At 44.0% G+C, this 10,626-nt stretch overlaps 1 protein-coding gene across 1 annotated transcript in view; it reads left to right on the top strand.

Annotated features, from left to right (window-relative positions):
* ANHX (anomalous homeobox) overlaps positions 1-1,894 on the top strand; it is a 3,888-nt gene extending 1,994 nt beyond the window's left edge. The window contains exons 4-5 of the mRNA XM_010004857.1: positions 1,123-1,309; positions 1,773-1,894. Coding sequence (XP_010003159.1) covers positions 1,123-1,309; positions 1,773-1,894 — 309 coding nt within the window. The remainder of the gene's footprint in view (positions 1-1,122; positions 1,310-1,772) is intronic.
* Positions 1,895-10,626: the final 8,732 nt, after the last annotated feature.

Here is a 10,626-nt window from a genome sequence, read left to right as displayed (position 1 = left end):
CTTTCCCTAAGGGTATCCTGAAAAAAAAAAGTTCTTGCTAAGTAATTTCACTTGCTTTGGACAAAAAGATCAAGGGATGTAAGTTCCTCACTGGGCTTTTAACAGTTCCAATTTTGTAGTGATTAAACATGGACAGTGAAACAAGCATCAGTCAGAAGATCTACGTTACAGTGATAAGTAGCTCTGATTTGACTCAGTTACAGCCTGTATGAAATTGCACTTTGCTTACCAGGATATATTTTTTACTGACTTGTCACATTAGAGTCACAGAATTAGAAAACATGATGGGCTCTGTTGATGCATGTATCTATGTATCTACCTTATGTGGACAAGGACAAATATGCAATGAAAGTGGTATGTGAATTAATTCAGTAATCCTTGTTGATTACCACCTTGCAGTGTGAAGCTTCAGACTTTTAAAAGTCTGTCTCTTTGCTTCTGGATTTTTCCAACACCTTCCTCATATGAGGCAGGCCTGATTAATTGTTCTGCAGTGTGATAATGGTTTATTTCTTACCCTTTTCCCAAAGCAGCAAAAACTTCCAAATTTTTGTTAAAAAAAACCCCAACCATCTGAATTGGGAGCATAATGAAATTGCATAATTAAGTCCTAAAATGTCAGGATACAATGATCACTTCTATATTAATTTCTCAATATGTTCTACACTTTTGCAATCTATTTAATAGTTAAATACAGCAGAAAATTTTCTGTGAATGTGATACAGATGTTGATACTGCTTACAGTTTGTGAAAACTGATGTGGTAAATGCATTACTGTTTATCCTCTTAGTGATGGGAAGCTGTCACTCTGTGGGAAGAGCCTGCTTTGGTGAGGTTTTATATTTTAAAATATCAATATAAAATAGCAGTAGATGGTTTCCTTTAAAACCAAATTGACTAGGGGAGCAGGGTGGAATGTGTTTTTTTCAGCAAATCTTTTGAGTTTATAAATCAGTCTCCTCAATGGGATCCACACAGACTTACTGGAGACTTAGAGAACAAATGTCTCTGGGTTTGAAAGGTCTTTTGCTGGACTGCTTTTGGAACTGAAGGGAAAAGCCTGATGATTTGGATGTGATTTATCCTTTTTCCCTTGATCTCTCACTACACTTGGGTTTGCAGGAGGGATTGGCTAAGGATATGAACCTGCAGCCAACTCAGATCTATAATTGGTTTGCAAATTATCGGCGACGTCAAAAATCCTGCCTCCCTCATATGGAAAATCTTGACAACTCATGTCCTGAGAGGGCTTTGACTTGCCACACAAAGGAGCAGCAGGATAAGGGATCCTACACCCCACAAACTACAGGTTTGTCTCCTTGGGCTTAGGATATGGTCTGGAAAGCTGAGAAACAATTTTAAATTCCCTCAAGAAGGGATGGGTATTCCTTCTCCAGAACAGCATCTGTATGCTGATGGATCAAATGGCAGTGCTTCAGTGCTGTGCCTCATTGTTTGGCTAGAGGCTGTCACTCTGTAGAAGGAACACATAAGGCTTGTGCAAGGACAGGTAAAAAGAGATGCCTGTCTCAGAATGGGCAGCAAATGAAAGCAAATACATGGGAGGCAGCAGGTTTTAGCTCTCAGTCTGGGATCAGGGCAGTATTCCAATAAAACCCAGTATTTCCATGCCACTTCATAAAATCTTGATCTAGCTTTAGTCATGGGGGTCTTGCTGCATTTAGCAAATGAGACTTGTCTAATTTCTTGCTTTGGAGTAACTGTTAGTGTCCCTTCACCTGTCTGGCCTGCACCTTTTGGATTTTGTGTAGGCATCAACTCTGAGAAAATGGAGGTAACCTTCATGCCCTGTGACCCAAGGTGGGAGCAGTCAGCTGCAGATCTGGATAAGCCTCCTGAAGGAACTTATTTAAAGATGCTGGAATCCAGGTGATGTATGAAAAAGTCTTTATGGTGAGGATTCAGAGATCAAGCAACCTTTACATTTGTTCATGGAACTGATTTTAATGTCACTTCCCAGGGGATATCTCTTAGGATTTATCACTCCATAGATGGGAATGGCTCATGCCCAGCATCCTTAGGCAGTCAGAGCATCTAGCTGTTAATCTCACAGCTGTCAAGTGCAGGATTCAAATGTTTAGCTGGGGAGTTCCCCCTCTTTGCAAAGCCGTGTGTCTGGCTGATCTGTTTTCTCCATCGTTGCAGCTTTACACAGAGCAGTGAGCTGTATGAAGCGAGGACAAGCAAGGCTTTGTTCACCCCTCTCAACACTGAACAACCTGTAGCTTTTTGCACTGAGGCTGTGCTGGAACCAAGAACCTGCTTTAACTCTGCTGTCCTGCAGCCCAGAGAAGCAGCCAGCAGTTCTGATGCCAGCCCCCAGCTGGGTAACTTTGTCCTGTGCTCTTGCGGGTCCTTTACCTTCCCAGATGAACAGCTGCCCATGTGGCAGGCCCCTTCCAGCACCAGAGGAGTTTCTGGCTCTGTGTGGACCCCAAGTATAGAAGGTCAGTAAAACTGCACCCAGATTGTTGACCTGAAGAGTTTTCAAGCTTCTCTTCCCTGTGTTGTAAACACTCCTCACTTAAATGGCTTTCCTGTGTCGTGACAAATAGGAGCAGGGCTTAACTTGAGCTCTGGAGTTCTGCTCTCATAGTAAGCTCAATGAGAAAACTTGTGGATTTAAGGTGTTGAGTAAAACGTTCTTATCTGCTCTTTTGCTTGAACTGTAACTCCTTCCATTTGAGAACTTTTCCAGCAAGGTGGATTCCTTTTAGCTTTTCCATTACAAGGGTCCCTTCAGGTGTTGTCTGTTCAGCTTACCAGTGTATAAGCTGGGTTTTTTAATGCCTGTCATTTTTAAGAGATTGCCTGGGCAGAATCTTGGAACTTCTTAACTGTGACATGGTTCTCACTTCCTTTCTCCTTCCTGCTATTCTTTCTTTCTTCCTCTGTGTTTCCTTCCTGTCCAGTCATGTTTAGCATTTCCATTATCTCTCTGTTCTTCAGAATAGCCTTGATAAGATGCATAAATGATGTCCACCTGCTTCTGCTTGTGGGTCTACAGAACAGAAAGTGCTCTGACTGCCATTCACCCAGCCTCTGGTGATTGTGGAGCAAGGAGGGGAAGAATAGGTGTGTTAGAAGTTGGAGTCATGTCATCTGTAATCATCTTTAATATGAGCATTTATTTCAGCAGGTGTCAGAGCTCCCTTGATGACAGTCCCTCAAGGTGCCTGTATTGAGGCCAGTTCAGGAAGAATCATTCAGCAGTCAGATTTAGAGGCTGAAAGCTTCATCCTTAGAGAAGGACAGCTAGGGACCCTGGAATCTATTCCTCCCCACAGGTAAAGGGAGCAGAAAGCACAGGGCTTCTTCAAGGCAGGAGTAACAATGATGCTGTGAGTCCAGCCTTGTCCTGATCCCCTTGTTGAAGAGGGCTGCAGGGAGAGTGTGGTGATGCATCTTGTTCCAGGGGCCTGACTCTCTCCTCATGTCCACCACTTTGGGCAGATATAAATATCTGGCAACTGAAATGGAAATGTTGTATAAGTGTCTGTGTTTTAGCGTAGCACAAAGGAGATTCAGAAAAGACATCTTTAAAGCAGGTTTAGCTTCTATTTGTCTAGTTTTCTTTTTGGCAGATAAATCATAACCTTTACTGATCCAGTGAGAGCTGATTCTGTGGGCTGGGTTGGTAGGGCCCATGCTTAATCCTAAAATAGTTTTTGTAGCTTCATAATCTCATGACAAGATTATTCCATAGTGCAAGCTTCCCAAATTGGAAGACAGAAAGATCAACACTGTTCTTTGTTTTCCACCTGTAACAAATGCTTCAGACTGCAGGTTTTCCCTGGGATTTGAGATAAATTCACAGAATGCAAAACAACAAAAATCTGTGCCATCTTCCATATGTTATACAACTTCCACAATGTTACATAAAAATAAATACTGCCAAACAGACGTTACAAGGTTCCTTTAATTTAGTGATCTGCAAGACAGAGCAGGAACAGTAGCCCCATTTCATAACCCTTCTGCTTGATACTGTCCAGCATTTGTGCTGGCATGACACTGTCAATAACATGTCAGAGGTAGGTAGAAACTGGTTTATTCCCCATTTTGTAGATGAGAAAGCAGAGGCATGGAGAGGCTTTTGTGGCTTGTGAAGCAACAAAGGAAGGCAGTGACTCACTGGAGATGAAAATGGGTGATTTTTTTGCTTCCCAGTTTCCTGTTAAAAACATTTATGCCTTTTACCCCTGTTTCCCAGTTGACTTGGTGCCTACAGTTGTTTACGTTCATATCAAACTCCTCACTTTGAATTGCTGGGGAGAGCCCAGGTGTGGGCATTGTAAACCCACCTCAGTCTGTGTTTTAGGATTTTCAGTTTTAAACAGTGGCTAAAGATCATGAAAGATCAGGGAGGCTTGCTGGCAATATTTTGGCTGGATTTAAAATTGTATGTTCTGACTCTAGAATGAGCTCATGTTTATTTTTAAAATATGTTCTGCCAGTAGAAGAAATCCATGGTGAATGTCTCCTTGTTGGGTATGTCAGTTGTGCCAGGAATCCACACACCCTTTATCCTGTGCCCCTGGCAGGGGCAGGACTTGCTGCTTTGTTGACACCTTCTGGTGAGGATATAGTTATTTGAACTCTATTCAGTGGCCTTGTCCAGCTCCTCTCAAAACCTTGAACTCCTAATAATACCATTAATGCTATGGAATGTTGATCTGAGTGATGCTCAGGCTGTGATTTCATCTGGTCCCTTTTGCAATGTCCCTCTAGAGAGCCAGGAGACCTCACATGGATAGTCTTGGGTGAGATCAGTGCTCAGTGAATGGCAATGGATGGGGATCACCCTTGTTATCAGGCAGAGCCCTCTAACAGTTAGAGAGTAGTATTGTGTCACCAGAGTCATCTTTAGCAGTAATGTTGCGATGATCACCACTCATCTGGGGACTCAGGAAGGAGTCAGCAGCTTACAATATAAGGCAAATTAATGTTACTATCCTGGAAAGAAAGGGCAGTGAAGTTATCCCTGCTTTGCCAGCACCTGTGCCTCCCTGTGTCCTAAGTGCAGGGGAAGAGCTACATGTCAGCCAAAGGACCCTTAACCTGCTTGTGTCATTCCTAAAGGTGCTCACCTGGAAAGGACTTGGCCTAAAAGCTTACTAGAAAAATTTCTTTTGATTTCTTTTATAGGCTTTTTACAGGCAGTCCTACACACTTGGGCTGTATCCAAACCTCTCATGATCTACAGGGCTGTGAGGTGGGAGTGTGAGGGGGAGCCAGGCTGGAAGCTGTCTCCATCTGTTCATGCTGCCTGACAGGAGGGTTTGATCCAGCTAGCAAACTGGAAGGCCCTGTGGGACACCAAGCAGATGCTTGCCTTTACAGATAGTGGTGTCGTATCCTCTTCACTCCTTGAGTTGGGACAGGGGAAATGTAGCCCAGCTAATGGTTCATGCAGGAGATAACTCATGCCTCCTATTTCAAATAGAAAAGCACACAACTCTGTGGAGAAAGGCAGAGAGCATTTATGAGCCAGGTTATTGATTAAGAAAACATCAGTGCTGGGATGTTCATTGCAGCTGACCACTTCTGCCTGCATTTTTGGGATTCCAGCTCAGAGTGCTGGGAATCCTCCTGCTGTTAGGCTTTCCCCTCTGGATAACCCACTATCCCGACACTGGCAGGTGGTGAGTTCAAAAGGCACAAAAGGAGGCTCCTTTTTGGCATGTTGCATAATTTGCAGAATTTGTTGCTGAGGGCACCGTGCATATCACTGTAAGTGGGCTATGAAAAAGGATGAGGTAAATTCTTGGGAGGGCAGGGGGTCGAGTCCATTTGTCATTAGTGCATGTAATTGCCTGAATGCAGCCTCCAGCAGAGGAGTCTCAAGACTAATTGCTGGAACCTGGGGGGCATTCCAAGAAGGGCAACTTGTCACTTGTCCTGTTTCTTTTACTATTTTCCTACTCTCTACTAGTTGGTACCTTTGATGTGGGTCTTCATGGCCATTCATGGGCCATATTGTTGGAGTGTAGATACTTTTGAGTTGGTGATGAAGAGAAAGAACATCTCATTGTCAGGTACCCAGTGTCTCCTACTTGACCCAGTGCCTGCAGACTGTGACCTCTTTTGAGAGGTTGGAAGAGCCTCCAAGGGAGGTGTGGGTGGGGAAGCCATGTCCCCAGACTGTTGGCCTTGAAAAGCTACAGTAGAATAGTGGCTGATGTTGTGGCTATGTCTAAAGCCACATATTTATGTTTTGACTGTGGTTTATTTTGTATTTTTTAAATGCATTCCAGGAGTGAGGCATCTTGGTAGCCATGTCCTCATTTATGGAAGCAGCTGCAGCTTAGAGGGCAGGAACAGACTCTCTTCTGAGCCTTTGAATGCATTAATATAAAGATCTGTATCTTAGAAAGTTCTGGGGGCATAAGGAAAGTTGCAAATCGATATGTCATGCCTGTATCCTGCTCCTGGTCAGGCTAGTCCTTCCAGTGCAGAGTCTGTGTTTTCAGGCCATAACAATGTGCAGAAATGGGACAAGTTTGTAGGTAACAGAGCTCTGTTGAATGAGTAGTCTTGCCAGCAACCCCTCTTGTCCTGCTGCAAAACACTGCAGTAAGGTATGAGTAGAGCATAAATACAAATGCATCTGTATATCATATTTTTTTCCAGTTCCTGCCAGACAGTATTTGGCAAGCCTCAGTGCCTACCTGTTTCTTCACCATGCATGGAAGAAAGCCAAGCCTTGGGACAAAGCCAGGTAAGAGAACACACCTAATGTTAAGAAAAAGGAGCTTAGCCCTATATACCCTGTGCAGCTGTAGCTTTCACACAGGAGATGTGAAATCTCACATCATATATAGTGTGAAACATGATTGATCTGAGCATACTTTTTGAAGTCCAGTTCAGAGCAAGCTGGCCATTCCCTTGGTAATATCCAGCAGATGGTAGAAGGAGAGGTGTTTTTGTAGTTTTTTCCACTTGGGTTGCTTATCAAGCCCTAATTTTACTAAATGTGTCATTGACATGACGGCCAAAGCAACCTTTGCAGATCCAAAGTGTCATTTAAATGTTGAGCAGTGGAAGGCTCATCTAGCAGTGTGGGAAGATGACAACAGGAAGATGGCTGCTTGAGGGTCCTCCCTTCTGAGGGGTTCTGCAGAATTTTATTCGTTTCTCTCAGACCTCTTAAAATATTTAATGTAACTTTCATTTCCAAGTCTGTGCTATTGAGGAGGAAAAGGGATTTTGTACAGTTCCAAGATGGCTGATAGCAGGGTGCAAAGCAGTATTATTACAGGACATGATAAAATAAGCTATTTCTATGATCTGGATGCAGTCTGCATGCCTTCTTATGGTGTTTTTAGGACAATAGAGAATAGAAGTTAAATCTGGTGCTTTCCAGGGGTTGGGAGCACATCTCTGAATTGAAAGTTGCCTAAAAATAGGACCCAAGAAAGCTCTACCTTAAACTGTACCTTTGAGCTATTTTTTGTCTTCATGTGTTGGTCTGCCAATCAGCATCCATTTCTGTTTCTCTTGCAGTGTAAGCTGCTGGAGAAAACCTTTTAAAAAGGGATTTTTGAAAAGCAGGAGACCCATATCTGTTGGCCTCATTATAGGAAGTGGCTGCAGCTCTGAGGGCAGTAACAGAACCTCTTCTGAGCCTTTGAAAGCATTGATATAAAGATCTGTATCTTGGAAAGTAGCCTTTTTACCAGCCATAATGTGAGCCAGATGAGTAGGAAAGCTTTGGGCATTAATAATGAATGAGCCTTTTCTAAGATTTCCAGAACATGCAGTCTCTGTAGCTGGAGTTTTAATCTTGCTACTTTGCATTCTTGCACTGATTTTGCAACGGTATAGAAAGATGACACTCGGCACAATGTGGGCTGGAGAGCAAGATACTGTGTGATGCCTGCAGATGTCAAAGGGGACATCTTCAAATCTTGGTAACAATTACTCAGTTCAGAATTCAGGAAGCAATTTTTGTGTATTTTAATGTGTGCTGTAGGAAAAGGAAGAGCTTGAATGGGTAAATAATTTTAGAGTGTTCTACAGACTTCCTGGGCACTCTATTCCTTGCTGAATTAGCTTGCCCTGGGCTTGTTGCAGAAATATGCATGTTTGGTTCCTGTCTGATCCACAGGGCTGTAGATGTATGCTTCCTTTTGTCCACAGGTGACTTTGTTTGCTTTTTGTAGGTCATCCCATGAGAACCAAAATGAGAGTAAAACAAGCAAACAAACAAAATGTTAATTTTGGAGTAATTTCTTTCCCTCCTTTAACAGAGCTCCCTTGTTCAGGTGATCACTCCCTTCTTAATTATTTGATCCTGATCCTCTGTCATTTACTTGCTTTTATTGGAGCCAGTGCCTTGGAGAAGGGAAGGGAATTGGTCTTCTCTGAATTATTAGGAGTTTAATTGTGCACTGATTGTACTTGTCATTTTTGCACCTATGTCCTGAACTTAGAGGGGAAGAAGGACTTTGTAACTGCATGCACACAGTCCTCACCACTGACATCCCCTCCCACTGCACAGTCCTGTGCTTCTCTAAAGATGGTCTGTGGTGAAGCCTTGATTCCTGCCTGTGTCTTTTAGGTCCTGGAGGATCCAGTTGGTGACCCACTGACCAATGACACCTTCTGGGCAGCATGGCTGCTCTTTGAATTCTCAGCGGGGGGACGAATGTGACCTGACTGCATGGATGCTCCATGTGGTCTGCCCTTCCCCAGGAAACACCCCATCTTTTTATGCTTTTTTAAGTGAATGAGGGGTTTGACATGGCTATGAACAGAGTGAGGTAGAAGAATTAAGGCTTTTTCTAATGGTTACAAAGTTTGTTCTTGTTACAGTTTTACTACAAATGTTGCAAAGGATAGAAAGAAACCAGAGGTGCATTGTGGACTGTAGGTTTTCACTGGAGCAGTTGGAAGCTGCAGTGTGGATGCTAAAGATATCAAGTCATTGGTTCTGTGGCAGTTACGTATTTCTACCTGTAGCACCGGTCAGATCTGAGCCCATTACATCATAAAGGTAATGAAGTTCCTGTACTCAGAGTAAAATGTAGTTACATTGCCCAGCAGTAGATACTAGATAACTTTTTCTCAGGCCTGTTAAATCAGGTCTCAGCTAAGTGCTGGTAAAATTCTGCTATTTCTCATCCCTGCATTTCTGTTGTACTGCTGGTTATAACTTCCAGAGCATTCCATACTCTGTAGTACCACAGATGACACAAACTGGAGCATGGCAGAATTTTCAGTGCTACAAAGAACTTGAAAGCCTGGGGAAGGGCTTACCAGTGTTGTCAGTTCTTTAATACTACCTGTATCTCTTGCTCAAGAAAGAAGGGTGAATGGAGGAGGTGGGAGCTGCTGAACCTCTTGATCCATTTTCACTCTGCAGATATGGATGGACTGAAACTGCCAAGGCAGTTGTCACCCATCGGGTGGCCTGCAGCAGGCTGACACCAGGCAGTGGCAGCCAAGCACATCCTGTTTAGACAGGGCACTCAGCAGAGGGCACTGCAAAGCAGTGTGAGTTGTGCCAACCCCACTTCCTACACACCAGAGCAACTATGGGGGGGCTAACACTGCACTTGGCTGAAAGCTCCTTGTGTCACAGGGGTCTTTCACTGCAGCTCTCCTGGGGAGGGGGCACACCTGTTTCTTTTGCCCAGTACTTTTCATTACTTATCCAGCCTCAAGGCTGCCTGTTACACTTCCTTATCTCTTACTGTCCACAGATCAGGAGCCCTGTTTCTTTTTCTTGGAGACTGAAATGTGGAATTGTGTATGTTTTAACTCCCAGTACTTCTCCAGTAGCCCGATGGGAGAAATTATTTTTTCAGGGAAGAGCTGCATCATATTATGCACATGGATGATCTGAAGCATATTTTTAGGCCTTCCTGGAGAGTAGTTTGTAATGACAGCCTTATCTCTTACTGTCCACAGATCAGGAACCCTGTTTCTTTTTCTTGGAGACTGAAATGTGGAATTGTGTATTAGAGTGTTCTGGCATGAGCAGCAAAGCAGCCCCTCGATGCAGGTTTGAAAATAATGCTGCAAGTCATTGGGCTGTCTTTTGGGTATTTTCCTTAAGTATTGCTGCTGGTTTTTAAATCTGTATTTCAAAAGGGGTAATCCTTGCCCAATGCCAGCCCTGAGATACATGAAGTGTACGTGCTTCCAATACCTTTTGTGATGAAGTTAGCAAATAAAGGTTATGAATTACTTTCTCTGAGGCTTGTTTTTCAAGGTAAGGGTGTGGTTATTCACACACAGCATTTAATTACATGTTAAAACCCCTGCACCAGGTGCCCCGGCTACTTCTGTGTGTCGAGACCCTGATACTTTGAGCATTTTGGTGGCTGTCACTTGGAACGCCATTTTCTTGTTGTTGGGTTTGTGTTGAAACTGGTGTTTAGAGGGGTCATGCATGTTTATTTCCTTCAACAACGTGGGGCTTGGGCGGATCCGAGCTGGCACACAGGAAGGAAAGGTGCCGGGCGACCGCGGCCCTCCCAACCACCCGTGAAGGAGGCGCCCTGGGGGTGCGAACACCCCTGGACTCCCCTCGCCCCCCTCCCCTCCGCCACGGCCCCTCAGCCCCCAGCGCCACGGCGGCCGCGCGCCGCCCCCCCTGCT

Source organism: Chaetura pelagica, unplaced genomic scaffold (assembly GCF_000747805.2).
Source record: "Chaetura pelagica isolate M959 unplaced genomic scaffold, ChaPel_1.0 scaffold249, whole genome shotgun sequence".
Classification (NCBI taxonomy): Eukaryota; Metazoa; Chordata; class Aves; order Apodiformes; family Apodidae; genus Chaetura; species Chaetura pelagica.
This window is presented reverse-complemented; position numbering and strand designations above follow the sequence as displayed.